Here is a 22,776-nt window from a genome sequence, read left to right on the forward strand (position 1 = left end):
TAAATACCCTTGTAATTTCTCCCCACATTTCTGAATTTAGACACAGCTGGAGCCAGCTTAACCCTAAACCTATACTTAGCTCCATCTGGTGGCCAAGAGAGAAAGTGAAAACGCTCTATTGTTTTTCTTCCTTCTCATAAGATTTCTCCAAACATAATGCAATAAAAGGCAGATTTTCAACTTAACTCTCATATTAACTGACATTTGTACATTATCTAAGAGTAGAACACTAAAAGCACAGGTGGATATTCATATTTAAGATTAAAGTAGGATCTCTCAAAAATGATAGCTACAAGGAGAAATAAATTTGGTTTTGTTTTTGATGCTCTTTTGCACAAGTAAGGCAGAAGCCACAGTGTGCCTCTGGCCCATTCCACTCTGATGAATGTAACAGTCACAAATCCATTAGTCCTCAGCCCCCCAGGGAATAATATACCTGCTATATTTGTGGTACTACAACTTGGGTCCTATCCCTGGGTCCTTCTCAAAGAACCTTCATGCTCCTTTCAAACATGTTAATTCTTGGGGTTATTTGGTACTAAGATCTTCCCATGCATTATATTTTTCTATGAAGAAAAATAGGTGTGGGTGGAGGTAGCTGGGGGGACATATTGGTCTAGATAAGAAACCTGTAATGATGACAATCATAGGGAGGTTTGCAATGTTCCACATACACTTCAGAAAAGGTGGGAAAGTGCTAAGTATAGCTCAGGACTGATTATTTTATCTATTTTTCCGGTTACCCATTTCTGGGTCTTCTGATAAAATGGGATAGTAGCAGATTCTGGAGACAGCTTCTAGCTGAGCACCAGCTGATGAAAGATTTTTATAAGGACTTTCAAAGATGGCAACATAGGAAAAGAGGTCAAAAAATAAATTCCATTAACATAAAGATTTCATCATTAAGAGAATTTAAAGAAATAAAATCCTTTATGTAAGACTGATAGTGTAAAAAACAAAACCAGAAGAAACAAAATCCTTTATGTCAGATTGATAGTGTAAAAACAAAGCCAGACATATGGTTACTTATTCAACAGCACTTTGCTAGGCAGAGCAAGCATCTGCAACATGTGCATGGGTGTGTGCAGTATCCCTTCCCCCTATACTCATTCACAAATTGACTTGTTTTAGGAGATACCTGCGAGGTCACACAATTCTGTGTCAGAAGCACTTGTCAAAGCTTCTTCTAACTCTGGATCAAGAGATACTTTTTCTTCTGTAAAAGTCTGTACAGGTTTCTGCTTAGGGATAAATATTTTCCCTGTAAAACAAAGTAGTTTGTTAATTTCACTACTACTGCTAATAATTCATTATCATTTCATTTTAAGAAAAATTACTAGAAGTAGGTAGTTCCTGTTGTAGCCCAGTGGAAACGAGTCCAACTAGCATTCATGAGGATGCAGGTTCGATCCTTGGCCTTGCTCAGTGGGTTAAGGATCCAGCGTTGCTGTGAGCTGTGGTGTAGGTTAACAGATGCGGCTCGGATCCTGAGTTGCTGTGGCTGTGGTGTAGGCCGGCAGCTATAGCTCCATTTTGACCCCTAGCCTGGGAGCCTCCATATGCCGCTGGTGCGGCCCTAAAAAGACCAAAAAAAAAAAAAAAAAAGTATATATATTAGAAATTTATGCAACTAAGCTGAAATAAAAAGTCAAGATTAACATCTACAATAATTTTCTTTCATCTTCAATATGTATTTATAAGTTTCCAAGGCAATACACTGGCCATATAAGCTGTAATGAAGAAAAGAAATCAATCGAGAAATTTTCCCATTTGTGAAAGTAAAAATAGGCTCTCTTTGGAGTAATTTTATGAGTTATTCTATAAATACTAAATCAAAAAATAAATGAAAAAATGAAAACTCTATGAAAATTTAATGACATTAAGAAAAAAACAGAATTTACTTCCTTATTCCTAAGCAACAAACTGCTTCACTCCCTTGAGGTATGGCAGAGGCAATTACAATTCCAGAAATTCAAGTTCTAATTGCAAATAGATTTCTATATGTCCTGAGTGGTAGTCTGACATTTTCTGTCACTGTTCTTCTAAGCCTCGATGGACACTACAAGGTTACCTGTTAAGAAACCAGTTATTCAAGAAACTTACAGTATTTTTTATGTGACAATCAGTATTTTATTACCACATGGTCAATGCAAAATTGACAGCATGAATGGAATAGAAACTTATAACTGAGGCACAAAAGCAGACCAAACAAGACATACCTACACATGGTGAGACTGAGTCCAAGATTGTCTCTGATTTCTTTCCTGAGACAGAACTCATGATCTAGAGGCCTATGTATGAATTCACACAAATGCCAATTACTTTCTTTTCTATCAGAAAATATGTGAGAATACATGGCTTGATAAATCTAGGCAGTGTTCGTTCTATCAAGAGAAATATTTGTGGGCTTAATAATCTGTGCAGTGAGTATTGTATAATTCTTGTTCAAAGTAAATATCAATAGTATATCACTCATAAAGAATCCTCCCATAACAGACTGCTCCCAAGAGTCTGGCCAAAGCTGGTCAGGTATTTTCAGCTAAGCCCATCTAAAGGTCTTAATTTCTAATATTTCTTATATTTAGTATTTCCATTTGGTTCTTAAAAAAAGTTTCCATGTCTTTTCTGATATTTCCCATTTCTTCATACATGCTGTGTACCTTGTCCAGCAGAATCTTTGGCATTTTTGTCATAGTTAAAGTTCCTGACTGATAACACCAGTATCTGGGTCACCTCTGGGTCTTCTATTCACTGCACACTTTTCTGACTATGGGCCACATGTGTCTTAAGATCTTTGACTTCATATGGGCATTTTTCTTTTTCTTTTTTTTTAATTTTCCCACTGTACAGCAAGGGGATCAAGTTATCCTTACATGTACACATTACAATTACATTTTTTTCCCACCCTTTGTTCTGTTGCAACATGAGTGTCTGGACATAGTTCTCAATGCTATTCAGCAGGATCTCCTTGTAAATCTATTCTAAGTTGTGTCTGATAAGCCCAAGCTCCCGATCCCTCCTACTCCCTCCCCCTCCCATCAGGCAACCACAAGTCTTTTCTCCAAGTCTATGATTTTCTCTTCTGAGGAGATGTTCATTTGTGCTGGATATTAGATTCCAGTTATAAGTAATATCATATGGTATTTGTCTTTGTCTTTCTGGCTCATTTCACTCAGGATGAGATTCTCTAGTTCCATCCATGTTGCTGCAAATGGCATTATGTCGTTCTTTTTTATGGCTGAGTGGTATTCCATTGTGTATATATACCACATCTTCCGAATCCAATCATCTGTTGATGGACATTTGGGTTGTTTCCACATCCTGGCTATTGTGAATAGTGCTGCAATGAACATGCAGGTGCATGTGTCTCTTTTAAGCAGAGTTTTGTCCGGATATGTGCCCAAGAGTGGGATTGTGGGGTCATATGGAAGTTCTATGTATAGATTTCTAAGGTATCTCCAAACTGTTCTCCATAGTGGCTGTACCAGTTTACATTCCCACCAGCAGTACAGGAGGGTTCCCTTTTCTCCACAGCCCCTCCAGCACTTGCTATTTGTGGATTTATTAATGATGGCCATTCTGACTGGTGTGAGGTGATATCTCATGGTAGTTTTGATTTGCATTTCTCTTATAATCAATGATGTTGAGCATTTTTTCATGTGTTTGCTGGCCATCTGTATATCTTCTTTGGAGAAATGTCTATTCAGGTCTTTTGCCCATTTTTCCATTGCTTGATTGGCTTTTTTGCTGTTGGGTTGTATAAGTTGTTTATATATTCTAGAGATTAAGCCCTTGTCAGTTGCGTCATTTGAAACTGTTTTCTCCCATTCTGTAAGTTGTCTTTTTGTTTTCTTTTGGGTTTCCTTTGCTGTGCAAAAGCTTTTCAGTTTGATGAGGTCCCATGGGTTTATTTTTGCTCTTATTTCTATTGCTTTGGGAGACTGACCTGAGAAAATATTCATGATGTTGATGTCAGAGAGTGTTTTGCCTATGTTTTCTTCTAGGAGTTTGATGGTGTCCTGTTGTATATTTAGGTCTTTCAGCCATTTTGAGTTTATTTTTGTGCATGGTGTGAGGGTGTGTTCTAGTTTCCTTGCTTTGCATGCAGCTGTCCAGGTTTCCCAGCAATGCTTGCTGAATAGACTTTCTTTTTCCCATTTGATGTTCTTGCCTCCCTTGTCAAAGATTAATTGACCATAGGTGTCAGGGTTTATTTCCGGGTTCTCTATTCTGTTCCATTGGTCTGTCTGTCTGTTTTGATACCAGCACCACACTGTTTTGATGACTGTGGCTTTGTAGTATTTCTTGAAGTCTGGGAGGGTTATGCCTCCTGCTTGGTTTTTGTTTCTCAGGATTGCTTTGGCAATTCTGGGTCTTTTGTTGTTCCATATAAATGTTTGGATTGTTTGTTCTAGTTCTGTGAAAAATGTCCTGGGTAATTTGATAGGGATTGCATTGAATCTGTAGATTGCTTTGGGTAGTATGGCCATTTTTACAATATTGATTTTCCCAATCCAGGAGCATGGCATATGGGCATTTTTCTATAAAAGCATAGCAGAGACTAACAGAAATTACATTTATTTCCAGAAAGGAGCACGCCACTCAAGTCAGGGCTGAAGCTGAGCTGAACCTGGGCTTTCTGTTGCAACTTTAGTTTGATTCATTTCCTTACTGACTTCAAACATTTTGAGGAGAGGATTAGCACTTAATCCTCAGCAAGGCTTGAGATGAGAACTCTGGTAAGGTTCTGGAGATCTCCTGAGTGGCCTACTTTTTTGAACTGTAAAGAAGTGAGACTGCCCTTGCATGCAGTCCTGGCTGCCGGCTTTCTAGGGGCTCTGTCTTCCAGTGCCACTCTCCTCTTTTGGAGTTTTGGCAGATCTTTCAGCCCCACTCTTGTGTTGTCTGCTCTTTTGTGAAGCTGGAGATGACCTCAGCATTCCTGTTTCCCTTACTAAAAATCGACGCCTCAGGAATTTTTTCTCAGGTCTGCTTCACTGCCTCGGTTCTTGGAATAGCATCCTTAGCATGGACTGAAGACCTGTAGCAAAGAACTAGAGGGCAGTGCAGTCTCACTCTGTCTCTAGGGCTGCCAATATGGTAGCCACTGCCATATGTGACTATTTAAATTAATTAAAGCTGTGCGATGGACTAGGAGTTTGGGGTTAGGATATGGAAGCCACGTCTGAGACCTACACCACAGCTCACGGCAACACTGGATCCTTAACCCACTGAGCGAGGCCAGGGATCAAACCCGCAACCTCATGGTTCCTAGTCGGATTCACTAATCACTGCGCCACGACGGGAACTCCTAATATTGCTTATTTTGGTGAGATTTTTTAAAAAAGTCTCCTGCAACTTCCTACATCTGGATCAGAAGTCTTTCTAGTTATTTTCTTATTTAAAAAACACCACTTGGCAAATCTGCAATGCATTTACATTAATAAGGATGTTTTAAATTGCATATAACAGAATACTCAGTTTGAAGTGGTTTAAATTGGTGCTTCTCAAGCTTTAATGTGCATCTCATCCACCTAGTGATCTTAAAGTGAAGATTCTGATGCAGTAGCTCTGATGTTAGCTCTAAGAATCAGTATTTCTAACCAACATCTCAGGTGATGCTGACCTTGCTGATCCACAAACCACTCTCAAAGCTGCAATGGTTCAAACAGTAAGTATCTTTAATCTCACTTAATAAGTCCACAGGTAGGTGGCTGAGGGGTTGGTTCAGCAGCCCAATATTGACATCAAGGACCCAGGCTCTATTTATTTCTTCGGTTATAACCAGCATGGAGGCTTTTCTCACCCCATTAGTCTCAAGATGACCTTTGTGATACTAAGTATCACATCCTCATGCAGCAAGGTAGGACAGGAAGGAAGGGCACTTTCTCCATTGCTAATATTTATAAGGAAAACTGTCAGCAGAATTCTCCTTTGGTTTCACTGACCAGCACTGAGTCACATGCCCATGCTCCAGATGCAAGGGTAGCTAAAGAAGTAAGCACCTGGTTTTTTCAGTCTATTTCAGAGATGGGTTCTGCCAGGAAGGAAGAAGGCAATTGTGAATGGTTGTTAAATAGGCAACTACGACATTTGTCCCAATACTGAGCAAGATGAGGTATATGTCTGTGCTCACTTAATTCCTTGAACATTTCACTATAGCTACACTTAAACATTTTGTGTTTGTTCTCTGTGAGTTTTCAATATTCTGTTCTATCTCTATATCCTTGCTAGCACACAGAGGACAGTACGATTTTCTGAATAAATAATTTGGTGATCACCTCCAGCTCAACTACCTCATTCTATAAAGTATAACTTAAATCCCATGGTTTAGGAAGTTCCCGTCGCGGCTCAGGGGAAGCGAACCCAACTAGTATCCCTGAGGATGCAGGTTTGAACCCTGGTCTCGCTCAGCAGATTAAAGATCCAGCATTGCTGTGAGTTGTGATGTAGGTCACACAGACGTGGCTTGAATCCCGCATTGCTGTGTCTGTGGCATAGACTGACAGCTATAGCTCCAATTTGACCCTTTGCCTGGGAATTTCCATATGCTGCACCTGCAGCCCTTAAAAGCAAAAAACAAACAAATAAATAAATAAATCCCCTGGTTGAAAAGATACATAGCAGAATTAACACTAGAACATAGATTTCCAAACTCTCAACCCAGTGTTTTTTTTTTTTCAATAAACTGGTGGCTTTCATATTTAACTCTCTAGCAGTGGACTTCTCAACTCATATAAATGTCTATCCATATGGTGGTACCTAACTGATCTTCTTAGTACCAAATTCTGGAATTTGGGTGGATTATTAGATAATCTCTTATCACTGGTTAACAGAAAAGGTCAAATTCGAATTGTTACATCATGATAATTCCATAATACTTTTCACAGTGGTTGATATAACAATTAGAGTGGCATACAATTCAGATGGCATACCTTTAATTGCTGTTTCAGGTTAATCACATTTTCCTGAGCAAAACCTTGCCATCATTTTCAGATGTCTATGGCTGTGGCTAATACTGGCTGCACACTGGATTCACCTGGGAAACTTTAATAAATTCTGATGTCCAAGTTCCACCCCAGAAATTCTGATTTAATTGATCTGATGTGCTGTATGGGACATTTGAACTTTTCCAAAGCTCTCTAAGAATTCTAATGTATAGCAGCCAAAGTTAAGAACCACTGGACTGGAGTTCCCATTGTGGTTCAGTGGGTTAAGGACCCAATACTGTCTCTGTGAGGACACAGGTTCAATCCCTGGCCTCACTCAGTGGGTGAAGGAACTGGCTTTGCTGCAAGGTGCAGCACAGATTGCAGATGTGGCTCGAATCCAGTGTTGCTGTGGCGATGGCAATGGCTGCAGCTACAGTTCTGATTCGATCCCTAGCCTGGGAAGGCCCATATGCCTCAGGTGTGGCCATAAAAAGAAAATAATAATAACATTAATAATGGTAATAATAATAAAATAGCTGCCCAAGTCTTATTCTAGGGACCAATGGAATCTAAAGCATAACAAATATCTAAAATGTTTATTTTTGTAATCCCCATCCACATTCCATAGAGGCATTATTCATAGCTAATTTTTCTCCCATACATAAACTTTCCCTAATATTTCCAAAAACAAAATGAATCTCATCAGAAAAAAACTATAAAACAAAGTAAAATTTCCAAGGGCTTATAGAAACTTTGTGATATAGAACTTTGCTCTATTTATATAGTTCTGAAATAGTTTGGTACCTCTTCTGATACCGTCTTTTTTTTTTTTTTCTTTTCATTTTTTTACATTGAACTACAGTTGATTTAGTGTTTCAGGTGTACAGCAGAGTGACTCAGCTATACATAAATTTTTTTATATATATACTTTTTCAGATTCTTTTCTATTAGGTTATTACAAAATATTTTTTAAAATTTTTGATTTACAAAGTGATTTACAAAGTGTCTTCAATTTCTGTTGTACAGCAAAGTGACTCAGTCACACACAGTTCCCTGGGCCCCATTGCCCATCCATTCCAAATATAACAGTTTGCAACAAAATACTGAATACAGTTCCCTGTGCTACACTGTAGGTCCTTGTTTCCTGATAGTCCTCTTTATTTTTAAAAAATTTATTTATTTTCATTTATTAAAGTTTTATTGTAGTGGATTTACATGGTTGTAATAATGATACACCTCTTTATAATTTCTCTGTATATAGACATTTTTTGTTATAGAATTATTTAGCTTATACAGTATTGTGTTTTTGTTTTTAACAATATAAAAAGGAATCCCTTTATATTTCATGATTGACATAACACAAATACACTGCAAGAATTATCCTTTAATGTGTAGATATAAAATCTAGTTACAGAAAACTGAAACACAATTGAGAATCCAGAAATAAACTCTTATATTTATGGTCAAGTGAATTTCTATAGGGATACCAAGACAATACAATTAAAAAGAGTTTTTTCAACATATGGTGCTGGGACAACTGCATAACTACATGCAAAAGATGAAGTTGGACCCTTTATCTCATACTATACATAAATAATTCAAAACAAATTACAGACTTAAATGTAAGAACTAAAACTATAGCACTCTTAGAAAAAAACATGACAGTAAATTTCCATGACTTGAGTTTGGCAATGATTTTTTTAGATATAACAATAAAAATACATGTTATAACAGTTCCCATCATGGCTCAGAGGCAGTGAATCCAACTAGTATCCAAGAGGACACAGGACCGATCACTGGCCTTGTTCAGTGGGTTAAAGGATCCGGCATTGCCATGACCTGTGGTACAGGTCACAGACACAGCTCAGATCCCACATGTGGCTGTGGTGTAGGCTGGCAGTTACAGCTCCAATTCAACCCCAGCCTGGGAATCTCCATATGCTGCAGGTGAGGCCCTAACAAGCTAAAAAATACACACACACACACACACACACACACACACACACACACACAAGCAACAAAAGAAAAAAATAGATTGGATTGTATTCAAATATAAAACATTTGTGGACAATGATATCATCAAGAAAGTGAAAAGGCAAGGTACAGAAATGAGAGAAAAAATTTTCAAATCCATATAAATAACATATCTAGAATATATTAAAATGTTTATCCATAATAAATCAACTATTTATGGATTGACAGATCAAATCAGTAATAAAAAAGACATCCCAATTTAAAAATGGGCAAAGGATTTGAAGAGAGATTTATCTGAAGACATTACCAGATGTCTAAAAGCACAAGAAAAAATGCTCAATATCATTAGTCATTAGAGAAATGCAAATCAAAACCACAATGTGTATTATCACTTCACACCTACTAAGATAGCTATAATAAAAAAGACACAAGTGATGGTGAAAATATGGAGAAATTGGAATCCTAATACACTGCTGGTGAGAATGTAAAACGGTGCAGCCACTTGGAAAAACAATCTGGCAGTTCTTTAAATTGTTAGAAAAGTTATCATATGACCAGCAAGTCTACTTATAGATATACATAACAACTGTACACAAAATGTTCACAGCACCATTATTCACAATAACACAAGGCGGAAATAATCCAAATGTCCGTCAACTGATAAACAGACGTGAGTTTCCATGCAATGAAGTATTATTCATCCACAAAAAGGAACGAAGAATTGATATATGCTAAAACATGAATGAAACTCCCAAACATGGGGCTAAGTGAAAGAAGCCAGTCATAAGTACAAATTGTGCAATAATAAATGCTGGAGAGGGTGTGGAGAAAAGGGAACCCTCTCCTACACTGTTGGTGGGAATGTAAACTGGTGCAGCCACTATGGAAAACGGTATGAAGGTTCCCTAAAAAGTGAAAAACAAGAGTTGCCATATGTCTAGCAATTCCATTCCTGGGCAAATATTCAGGCAAAGTTATAATTCAAAAAGATACATGCCCCCTAATGTTCAATGCAGCACTATTTAAAATAGCCAAGGCATGGAAACAACCTAAGGTCCATCAACAGAGGAACAGATAAAGATGTAGTACAGTTATACAATGGAATATTACTCAGCCATAAAAGGAATGAAATTATGCCATTAGCAGCAACATGGATAGACCTAAGATTGTCATACTAAATGAAGTCAGATAAAGACAAGTATCATATGACATCACTTATATGTGGAATCTAAAATATGATACAAATGAATTTATTCACAAAACAGAAACAGACTCACAGACATTGAAAACTTACGGTTACCAAAGAGGACAGGGGGTGGGGGAGAGATAAACCAGAAGTTTAGGATTAGCATATACAAACTACTATATATAAAAGAGATAAACATCAAGCCCTACCGTATAGCACAGGGAACTATATTCAATATCCTGTAATAGACCGCAATGGAAAAGAATATATACATATATATACACACATACATATTCGAAACATCCAGAATAGGCAAGTTTAGAGAGAAAAAGTTAATTAGTGGTTTCCTAGGGCTGGGACTGGAAAATAGTGTGAGGAATGGAGACTGACTGTTCATGCATACAGGGTTTCTTTTTAAGATAAAAATATTCTAAACTTATGATTGCTGTGATAACTGCATAATTCTGAGAATGTACTACAAATCACTGAATTGCACACTCTAATTGGGTAGATTTTATGATGTGGGTTGCATCTTAATAAATATTAAAAAAAAATACTAAAGGGCTGACACATGAAGTATGGGCTTTTTTGTCTTCCTGAGTAAATTTATGCTTGGTCTCCTAAAATGCAAAGAGGAAAAAAAAGGAATAATTTTCTGAGACACATTTAGCCAGAAAATATGTTTGTGCTTCTTAGCCAAAATCAACTGTTTTCTGAAAAATACATAATTAGCAAACCATTGGATCAATTCCATATGAACAGAAAACACCTTTCTAAACATGTGAAATAATTTAGTCTCATATCAATTAGATTTAAATTAAAAATCTTAATTACTAAGAGATAATGATAAACAGAGCTCCATTATTTGGTTAATGTGATTTGTGCCCTCAATATCTTGAAGGACATGTGAAATGTTAGGCTTTTATCAGATACAGAGGCATTATGTAAGGTGTGTGTGTTTGCAGAAGGTAGGAAAATGCTTAAATTTGATACTGCTTTTATTCACATCTGCCAACTTATTAGTACTCTATTATGATCACCTTTCTCCTGACGTGTTTTTTTCAAATCATGGATTATTCTTTACAGAAATTTCAATCTCATTCTGATAAAATGATTCAACATATATAAAAGAACCTTACTCTTTTTTTTTTTTTTTTTTTTGCTTTTTAGGGTCTCACCTGTGGCATACAGAAGTTCCCAGGCTAGGGATTGAATCGAAACAACAGCGGCCAGCCTACACCACAGTCACAATACAGGATCCAAGCCGAGTCTGCGACCTACACCACAGCTGACAACACCACCAGATCCTTAACCCACTGAGCAAGGCCAGGTATCGAATTCACATCCTCATGGATATTAATCGGGTTCATACCACTGAGCCACAAAGGGAACTCCTTAATTCCCTACTCTTATTTCCTCTGGAATTTCTTGCATGTGTAAGTAAGACAGATTGTTTTTCAAAAAACAAACAACCCAGGAGGACTGAAAACCACAGAGTCCCAAGTATCTGTACCAGTGGTTCTTAACCAGTGGCTCTTAAACTCAGGAAATGAGGATTGGCAAGGCGTGGATATTTTTGAAAAAGCTCCCCATATACTATTCTGATTCTTACCTACTCAGGTTGATAAAGCACTTATCTGTAATAATTATGGCTCTGAAAAGATTAGTATGAGTAATCCCATATTGATCTAATTTTACTTTTTCTTTCCTTGAAATTTTTAATATTTATATTTATTTGAAATAATGTATAAAAATTATTATACATTTTCATTCTTTAGTAGACAGCATTCTATTTATGATTTTAATTTCTTTATTAAACGAAGTCCAAAATTGGATTTTTGAAAACTAAAATTACATTTCTTTACATTGCAGCAAAATATGAAAATAAGCAATGACTAGATCAGAAAAAAATTTCTCAGACTAGTATGAAACTACATGCTCCCCACCCCAAATGAAACAAATCAAACAAAAACAGGGTTAGCACTCCTGGTTGCTAAGAATGTTAAAACAGTTCACTAATGTTTCTGCAACTACAAAATTGCAGCTAAGGAAACAGAGGAAACCAAGATAAGAATTCAAATCATGGTAACTTAAATGCATGGCACTTATCCAAACCTGTGTTTGTGCCAAAGGGGTGGGGTGGGAGAGGACTATCTTGCCAAGATCCTTGTTATTGTTTCCAAATCAGTAAGAATATAGTGAACCATGTTAATGATTTTATTTCCAGGCCCTTTCTTCACCAGTCCTCATCTCTTCTGTTCTGTTGTTATCAAGCTACATCTACCACAATGTTAAGAATTACTTCAGTCATAGTCTCATCCTTCCTGAGTATATATAAAGAACAATAACTAGAAATAGAGGCATCTTAATTATTTCAATTTTACAGAGATGAAAGGCCCTAGTTAATTTTACTGTGTGTATTTTATAAGTTACTTTGTTACAGCAAAGATTTAAGGGCTACTATAATCTCCACAAAGGGCTTTAGGACATCCTTTTGGCAGGAACTGCACAAACCTCAAATCAACCAAATCAAAGGATGAGAGGTCAGATCCTGGAAAGGCATTTTTGTTTTGACCCAACAGCACACAGGACACCTGCTCAATACTGCAATATGATCGCCAATAAATGATTCTTAATTCAATAATTGTTTAATGTGTTTGCATATATTAATGACCTAGAAAGATATCATAAGGAAAAAAAATTTATAAATCCTTTCTTTAAGGAGCTTATACTCTAGTTGAGGAAATAGGATATCTCTAATACATGATACTGAAAGTTCCCTGGTGGCTCAGTGGTTAAGGATCCAGCAATATCACTGCTGTCGCTCTGGTTCGATTCTTGACCTGGGAACTTCTACATGCTGCAGGTAAGGCCAAAAAAAAAAAGTAAGATTCTAGAGACTTCCACTCTTCCACTTCTGGTCAAAATGGAGTAATAGGGACAGGATTTACTCAGGAATAAAACAACCCCCAAATGAACAAATATAAGAAAGAAGTTTTCAAGATAATGAACCTCAGGTAAAAAAAAAGTGACCCCTGAGGGATGAGAAACAAAATGAGCCCTACGACTGCCCAGCTTACTGCCTGGAGAAAAGTGTCCAGGCTACAGCACAGGGAGCACAATCCAGGCAGAGCTATGAACCGAAGAGACGCACCTGGGTTCCAGAAAGACCAGGGCAGCCAGCATCTGTAAGGACAAAGTACCAGAGAGGAGAGAGTTACACGAATAGCACACTCTGGAAATATGCAAAGGGCTGCCTTTTAGAGTTCAGCAGAGTACTGATAGCACATGTGTGATCAAACTACCTTACGCCAAGAGCGAAAACATCTGAAAAAACTAAAATAATTTTGCCGAGAGTAATGAGGGGCTGGGAATAGAATGTGGTCCTTTCTACCAGCCAGACTGGAAACCTCATCAGTCCCAGGGCACTGGGTAGGGAACTCAGAAGGGTCTTGCCTTAGTAGTGGAGAAATAATGAGCCCTGTACCCAACACTGCTCCAGTCTCACCTAACAAATCTAAAAGTCAAAACCCGAAAGAATCAAATTGTTTCCAAGTAACTTAATCGTGTCTGAGAATGAAACTCAAAACTATCTATAGGGATACCAAATCCAGCCCCCCAGAAGTTAAAATTCATAATGTCTGGTATCCAGTAAAAAAAATTACCAGCATGCAAAGAAACAGGGAAATTTGATCCATAAGGGAAAGAAAAATATATCAATCTATTAAAACTCACTTAGCAGTGACAGATGATAAAATTAGCAGGTAAGGCTATATGGACAATGTGAAACAAAAAAAAAAAAAAAAAAAAAGGAAAGGGAACAAACAACTGATAGGTGGGATAAATAGGAAAGATATACTATTCTAACTAATCAAAAGAAAGCAAGACTGGTTATATTATTACCAAAGTAGATTTCAGAGAGAAGAATATTACCAGGGATAAAGAAAGTCATTTCATAATGATAAAATGGGCAATTCACCAAGAGGACATAACAATCTTAAATCAATTAAAAAGAAAAAAAACTAATAACAGTGCCTCACAGTACATGATTCTGGAATGATTAACATCAAACTCTACGGTATGCAAATTAGATAAAGACATGGCAGAGGAAAAGGAATATTCAGAGTAGGTATGTTTTTTGTTTTTATAGCTGCTGGCCTAGTCCACATCCACAGTAACACCAGATCCAAGCCACACCTGTGACCTACACTGCAGCTTGTGGCAACACCAGGTCCTTAACCCACTGAGCGAGGCCGGGGATCGAACCTGTATCTTCATGGACACTGTGTCTGGTTCTTAACCCACTGAGCCACAACAGGAACTCCCAGAGTAGGTATGTTTATCCAGGGAAAGTTTCCCATAAAATATGAGTGATGAACAATCCAACAGGCTAACTCCTTACCTCAAAGGAAAGATGAGTGAATCATCTAAAAGATATAGTAACCAGTCTACAAAGGAGATGCCTGCATCTGCATGACTAACTTCAAGCACCTACACTACACAACAGCGCCTGAGAAGGCCACTTTTTAGAGGTAGATAAGGGATATCTAGAGACCATTCAGATTTGAGAACAAAAACAGAGCCAGTCTGCATCTTAATTTAGCAGAAACCAATTTCCCACTGACTTTGGCAGTTTTTAACTATGATCCTTCTGGTTTATTCAGGAATCAGGTCTGCCTTTTCACCAAATAAATCAAGTACTCAGATTTCTGGAAGAGGCTTCCAGAAAAGAGGGACTATAGTAAGTTTTATGGAAGGCTAAAGTAATTGTGGATAAATAATCTGGAAAGTATAGGAGAAAGCCTTAGGTTAAGGCAATCTAGTTAAATTGATCTTTAGTAAGCAGAGTGGGCATAGGAGATTCTTGTGAAGAAAATCCAAGGGCATTCCTTTTTCGGAAGGGGAAGGGAAAACACCACAAAGAACAGATGGCTCTACCCCAAGGGCCAACCTTGAACACAGGTTGCTCTGTAAGGAGGGGAGAAGCCCAACCTGAGGGCATCAGCTGCTTGAATGGAATTCTTTGATGATGACTAGGCCTAGTCTGTCTGTGAGATAAGGGACACCCGGGGGGGAAGGGATGGGGCTCTTAGGCTAGGTGAGGGTGAAGTGTGATATTAGAAATGGAGAGGAAGACTCCAGGTAAAGTAAAGTAAAATGCACATCAATAAGAAATATTAAAAACTGGGCCAAATTATTTCTCTTAAGTGTCAATTCATGGCAAGGCTTTATGCCTTATCTATCCTGGAGATAGAACAGTCAAGATATTAAAAATATGGTGAGAAACAATAATCAGAGTATAGTCAGAACTCTGCATTTTCATCATTCTCAGGAATAAAAAAGAGCTGAATGAACACTCTTCTTCACCTTGGTCTATGCCTCAGTTATGTCCTTTGCAACATTTCAAGGAGAAAGAGGTAAAAAGCTTCCCAACATTTTAATATTGTATCTTCAAGTAAGGAACATAATTAGAATTATATTACTGTTTAAATTTTCTTAAAGGTTTATTTTCTCAACATTTTGAACATAGTAGGCTCATAGGAAAGACATTTCTGTGAATCTTTACCAAGATTATTTGATACCATGATACCATTCCTATCATGAGCTTATTAGATTTACATAAACTTAACAGATGTGTATTGTGGATTCTTCCTTAAACAATGCACTTGAAAACAATCCTTAATATGCCTTTTGTCGGCTGTGCCTTATTAGCTGCCTAATATCTCCTTTTCACATTTTTAAAAACTTTTCTTTTTTTTTTTTTTGTTGTCTGTACCCATAGGATATGGAAGTTCCCCGGCCAGGGATCAAACCCGAGCCACACTAGTGACAATACTAAATCCTTAAACTGCTAGGCCCCCAAGGAACTCCCCTAGTATCTTCTTTTTGCTATCAACAAAAAAAAATTTTTTTTTTTAGGGACACACTTGTGGCATATGGAAGTTCCCAGGTTAGGGGTGGAATCGGAGCTACAACTGCCAGCCTATGTCACAGCCATAGCAACGCAGGATCCAAGCCGAGTCTGCAACCTACACCACAGCTCACTGCAATGCTGGATCCTTAACCCAATGAGCAAGTCCAGGGACTGAACCCGAAACCTCATGGTCACTAATCAGATTCATTTCCTCTGCGCCACAATGAGAACTCCAACAAAACTACAATTATTAAAAGCAGAACATTTACTAGTGTAGGACAAAATGTTCCCCAAAATGCACTGACCACATAATGCCTTGAATTTCACCTAATTAGAATCAATTCCTCCTTCTCAGATGTGGACATATGCTTTTAATTCTGTAGAATGTACAAATACAAAACAATCATTTCACAAATCACAAAATGAAATCACTAATTTATCACTATATAACAACTCTCAAGTGTTTTTACTTTGTAGGTCTTTTAAAGGCATTCTGAGATAATCTAGAGAGATAAATTTTGGCATGAGTATATAGCTTTTGCTCATGGTCAAAAGGAAAAATTTTGAAATGTCTACTTTTCAGTTTTATGGGGATTCCCTTCTGTCACATCAGTTCTGTGCATTTTAGCTCCAGAAAGAGGATGCCTTTGAGTGAAAAATTAATAAGTATAATTAATCATCATTTAGTCTCAGAATATGAAAATAGTTGGAAAACTATTCCTTTTAGTGGTTCCCAGCTTTTTCCTTTTTAAAAAAAGTGAGCAGTCATCTGACTGATCTTTAAAAATAATTGACAATGAGAGACCACTATGTGATTTTGCATGTAACTTGGAAGGAGTTCAAGGAACTGAGTGAATTGCTCTAACATTCTCTGGCAGTGAAAGCTAATACTGCCATTGGGGACTGAACTCTGAGACCAGTCATCTTAGCATGAAAAATGATTTGGTTCAGAGGCCATGGCACATTTTACGGATTCTAACCATTATAAGTACACAAAAAAAGGTAAAATGCTTTTATTTCTTAACAGGTTTGCAAACTCTTTAAAGAAGAGCCAGGAGAACCTCTTCTGTCTAGGAAGGCATCTTTCATTTGAAAGTCCATCTCCTATGAAATAAGCCATTAAGTAAGAAATCTGGGACTCAACCCAGTTGTTCAAGTAAAGGGTCACTGGAAAGGCAGCTTAAAAAAATAAGCTTCTGGGGTTCTCTTGTGGTGCAGCGGGTTAAGGATCTAGCACAAAAACTGCATGAAGTAGGCAAGGCAGATATGCAGACTGTATGATTCCATTATTATATAAATGTCAAGATAAGCAGAACTAACCTAACTGTATAAAAACTATGATGGTGGTGACCTTCAGGAAGAATAAAGAGGAAAATGACTGGGAGGAACCATGATGGGACTTTCTGGAGGTACTGGTAATGCTTTGACCTGGCTGGTGATTACATGGGTGTCTTACCATGCAATTCAGTGATTGTATCCTTCTCATTTGTGCATATTCTGTAAGCATGTTATACTTCAATAAAAAGCTCATTATTTAAAAAAATGCTGGTCTTAATCACTGCACCACAGCTGCCCATAAATCATGTGCTATGTTTATTATAGCAAAAGAAGCAGTAAAAATACTGAATGTGTTATAAAAAGAAAACCACTGATTGTGAATGCAAAATTATTTGCTTTCTAATTCAACCACTTCCATTTACTTCATATCCATACATAAAGTAAAAAATAAGAAAAATATATATATAAAACAAAACTATTACATATAGTTAAGGATATAATATTTTTTTCTATGGTTACCCATCTTCTTCACTTCTACATTTCTCCCTTTTGATATTTTCTTATTATCCACAATTCTTCTCTACCTTCTTTCCTAACACAACTAGTCCTCCAAGATCTTCTCCCAGGTAAGACATCATGAAACAAGGGCACACTGGGATGTTTCCTGGGTCACCTTAGGACAAATGCAGCTCTTTCACATCTCTTATTTCTCTTCTTGTCTTCAAATTCCATATTCTTCCTGACATCCCTTGTTCTCACATCTCTCCCTGTTTCTACCTCCATTATTCTTCCTAATTATACCCCCAGGTTCCACCTGAAACACACGTAAAAGTGATATCATAAATTATGTTCTCCTATATAAAGAGGACTGAACCTATAGTGTTCATATGGCTGCACATATGAAAACACAGTCAGCAGTCTTTTCTATGACAAATACAAAGGAACTGGTGTTTCTCTCTCTTCACACTTCACTATGCTTTTTTTTTTTTTTTTTTTTTTTTTTTGTCTTTTTGTCTTTTTCTAGGGCTGCACCTGTGGCACACGGAGATTCCCAGGCTAGGGGTCAAATCAGAGCTGTAGCCACCGGCCTACGCCAGAGCCACAGCAACGCGGGATCCAAGTGGCATCTGCAACCTACACCACAGCTCACAGCAATGCCGGATCCTTAACCCACTGAGCAAGGGCAGGGATCGAACCTGAAACCTCATGGTTCCTAGTCAGATTCGTTAACTACTGTGCCACAACAGTAACTCCCTATGCATTGGTTTACAAACCTTTTCCTGACCCCAAACACCAGAGGAACATGACATTCCCAGCACTAACAATAGTTTGATGGTTAATTTTATTTGCCAATTTGGCTAGGCATGGTGTCCAGATATTTGGTGAAATAATCTGGATGTTTCTGTGAAGGCATTTTTTGGGTAAAATTAAACTTTAAATCAGTGGTTTTAAATAAAGCCATAACATGGTGGGCCTCATCCAATCAGCTGAAGGCCTTAACAGAATAAAGGCTGATCTCTTCTGAGAGCAAGAAGGACCTCTGTCAGCATACAGCTTTCTGGACTTGAACGGCAACTCTTCCCTGGCTCTCTAGCCTGATGGCCTACACTTCAGTTTTTATACTTACTAAGCCTCCACAATCACATAAGCCAATTCTTTAATGACCTTGAGAAAAAAGAAAAGAGCTGGAGGTGTCACATTCCCTGACTTCAGACTATAAGACAGAGCGACAGGCATCACTGTGGTATTGGCACAAAAACAGACACATAGACCAATGGAACAGAATAAAGAGTCCAGAAATGAACCCATGCACTTATGATGGTCAATTAATCCATGACAAAGAAGGCAAGAATATACAATGGAAAAAAAACAGTCTCTTCAATAAATGGTTCTGGGAAAATTAGACAGCTCTCTCTATAAAAAAAAAAAAAAATGAAATTAGAACATTCTCTAACACCATACACAAAAATAAACTCAAAATGGATTATAGACCTAAACGTAAGACCAGATACTATAAAACTCCTAGAAGAAAATATAGGTAGAACACTATTTGACATAAATCATAGCAGTATTTTTTTGGATGTGTCACCTAAGGCAAAAGAAGCAAAAACAAAAAATAAACAAATGGGGACCTAATTAAATTTAAAAGCTTTTGCATAGCAAAGGACACCATCAACAAAATGAAAAGACAACCCATGGGATAGGTTGAAAATATTTGCAAACTATATGACTGATGAGGGGGTAATATTCAAAATATATACACAGCTCATAAAACACTATTAAAAAAACCCAATTAAAAAATGGGTTGATGACCTAAAGAGATCATTTTCCAAAGAAGACACACACATGGTCAACAAGCACTTATAAAAAGGTACTCAATATCATTAATCATCAGGGAAATGCAAATTAAAACCAAAATGAGATATCACCTCACACCTGTCAGAATGGATATCATCAAAAAGAAAACAAATAAAAAATCCTGGTGAGAATGTGGAGAAAAGGGAATCCTTGTACACTGCTGGAAGGAATATAAATTGGCAGTCACTATAGAAAACAGTATTGAGGTTCCTCAAAAAACTAAAAATAGAAACTACTATACGATTCAGCAATTTCAGTCCTGAGTATATAGCTGAAGAAAATAAAAACACTAATTTAAAAAGATACATGCACCTCAATGTTCACAGTAGCATCATTTATAGTAGCCAAGATATGAATGGAAAAAGATGTGGTACATATATACACACATGGCTATAAAAAAAGAATGAAGTTTTGTCATTTGCAACAACATGGATGGACTTGGAGGGTATTATGCTTAGTGCGATAAATCAGATAGAGATAGACATATACTGTATGTTATCACTTATATGTAGAATCTAAAAAATAAAACAAACTAGTGAATAAAACAAAAAAGAAACAGACTCACAGATACAGAAAACAAAGTAGTGGTTACCAGGAGGAGAGGGAAGGGGGTTGGGCAAGATAGGGGTAGAGAATTAAGCTGTACAAACTACAAAGTATACAATAAATAAGCTACAAGGATACATTGTTCCACACCAGGAATAGAGTCAATATTTTACAACTCTAAGTGGAGTATAACCTTTAAAAACATAAATCACTGTGTTATACACCTGAAAACTTACACATCATGCATCAACTATATCTCAATAAAAAAGGAATGAACATCATAAATCAACTATACCTCAATTTTTAAAAAAGGAATGTATGAGTCAATAATAAATCTCTCTCTCTCTCTACACACACACTCTTTCTCTCTTTTGGTTCTGTTTCTCTGAAGAACCCTGACTAATACAAGTATCTAAGGTAGTGATTCTCAACTAGAGATGAGGGTATAATGGGGTTAATGGAAAGAGCAGGAGGGTTGGGGATGATAGGTAATTTTGAAAAGGAAAGATGCAGACCTTGCGTAATTCCTAATCAAAAGCCATCATTTGCAACCTTCTTCTATTACAGAAGTGAGTGTGTTAAAATCAATTTACCACGTTTCTCTTGCAGGTAAGGGGTAGGCATGAGAGAGTTGAGACCACATTCTTTTTTTTTTTTTTTTTTTTTTTTTTTGGTCTTTTGTCTTTTTGTCTTCTTAGGGCTGCACCCATGATATATGGAGGTTCCCAGGCTAGGGGTCGAATCAGAGCTGTTGCTGCCAGCCTACACCACAGCCACATCAATGTGGGATCTGAGCCACATCTGTGACCTACACCACAGCTCACGGCAATGCCAGATCCTTAACCCACCGAGCAAGGCCAGGGATCGAACTGGAACCTCATGGTTCCTAGTTGGATTCGTTTCCACTGTGCCACAGATGGGAACTCCATGGCCACATTCTTGAGAAGGGCTTTCTTCCCAAATTAAAAGCTGAAGCTTTAGGAGAAAGCACCATACTCTAACCACTCTCTCTGCCTGGCCTAAGAAGGATTCGGATATAAAAACAGTGCCTGGAAGAGCTGACCTTCAGCTCTCCTGCTGCTACCATTCCCCAGTGTTCTGTGCACGGTATTCTAAATGAGATGTGAGCAGAATCTGGCTTCTTGGGCCAACATTTTTGAAAGCTAAGAAACTTAACCTACTTCATATTAAATGTTATTAAATAGAGAGCTTTTAAAAACACAGCCATACTCCTCCATGGAAGCTAATAGCTAAGGTCAAAATCTGCAAGGGGAAAGACTTGGACTTGGAGAATTTACTGAAATTAATAATTATGAAGCATTGATAATTATAACACTAATGATTATGAAGCACTGAATTAATAAGGAAGGTTGTAGGGTAACCTTTAAAAAAGGTCTCTGAAATATGACCTGAATTATTTTATGGCATTCCACTTTCAAGATAGGCGTTAGAGTGGCACTTTGACATCATTTGCATTCTATAATACAACAGTGTGTTCAAAAATTTCCCTCAGTACACTGTTAATATTTGTTACAGTAGAGAACTAAAGTGCTCTAAAGAGAACTGAAAATTACATAATAAAACCTCATTAACAAATCACTAAGAAGGAACTCAGTGGCCAAGTTGGTGAATACAAAGGAAATGCCCAAATTACCTAATAATTGTTCAAGTCAATAGTATCATATCTTTAGGGCTACCAACGACGCACCTTTAAAAATACTATTTTCTTCAGTCTTATCTATAAGAAAACCCAATACTGAATAATGACTTCAAAACTTTGTGTTTACCTTTTTTTTCTCCAGTGTAGGGCACATAGTCTTCCCTGTCCTTATGCTCCAAAGCTTCCTTCTCCAGGTATGAAAGGAGGTGTTCTCTATCGAATGGCCCTGTGGCAGACTTTGATGTCTGGTTCTTCTGCCGGAATCCTGCAGGCAGAAGGGCATTCTGCCAAAGAGAATGAATCAGTCATAATGACCACCAAGACTGCCAATGTTATATGCTTCCAGATATTACCCATCTGAGAAAGAATTATTGATTAGAATGTGATGTAGGCATTAAAGATTTCATTGCAGGGTTTTAAGGCAGCAATGTAAGTGTTCCAAACAAAGCTTTTTTAAATTAGGTATAATTCACTTACATTATTGTTAAAATAGGCACATTCACATTTTCTTCAGAAGTACTCTACTAACAGGCAACACCATTTTTTTCTTTTTTTCTTTCTTCCTAGGGCTGCCCTTAAACAGCATATGGAAGTTCCTGGGCCAGGGGTAGAATCTGAGCTGCAGCTACTGGCCTACGCCACAGCCACAACTGATCTGAGCTGCATCTGCAACCTACACTGCAGCCTGTGAAAATGCGGTATCCTTAACCCATTGAGTGAGGCCAGAGATCAAACCTGCATCCTCAGGGATACTAGTGGGGTTCTTACCCACTGAGCCACAATGGGAACTCCCAGGAACTGCTACTTTTTAAAAGTCCTAGGACAGTAGTAAGAGTTTTTAATGTTTAATAACAGCTCAGGCCACAGGTGCAACCTTAAAAAAAAAAAAAAGAAAAAACATTAAAAAAATAATCACAGGAGTTCCCGT

At 37.4% G+C, this 22,776-nt stretch overlaps 1 protein-coding gene across 1 annotated transcript in view; it reads right to left on the reverse strand.

Moving 5' to 3' along the window:
- TMOD3 (tropomodulin 3) overlaps positions 1–22,776 on the reverse strand; it is a gene marked incomplete at its 3' end in the record, with an annotated part of 83,918 nt that overhangs the window by 18,293 nt on the left and 42,849 nt on the right. Inside the window, 2 exon segments of the mRNA NM_214294.1 lie at positions 1,139–1,261; positions 21,976–22,132. Coding sequence (NP_999459.1) covers positions 1,139–1,261; positions 21,976–22,132 — 280 coding nt within the window.

This window comes from Sus scrofa, chromosome 1 (genome assembly GCF_000003025.6).
Source record: "Sus scrofa isolate TJ Tabasco breed Duroc chromosome 1, Sscrofa11.1, whole genome shotgun sequence".
Taxonomy (NCBI): domain Eukaryota; kingdom Metazoa; phylum Chordata; class Mammalia; order Artiodactyla; family Suidae; genus Sus; species Sus scrofa.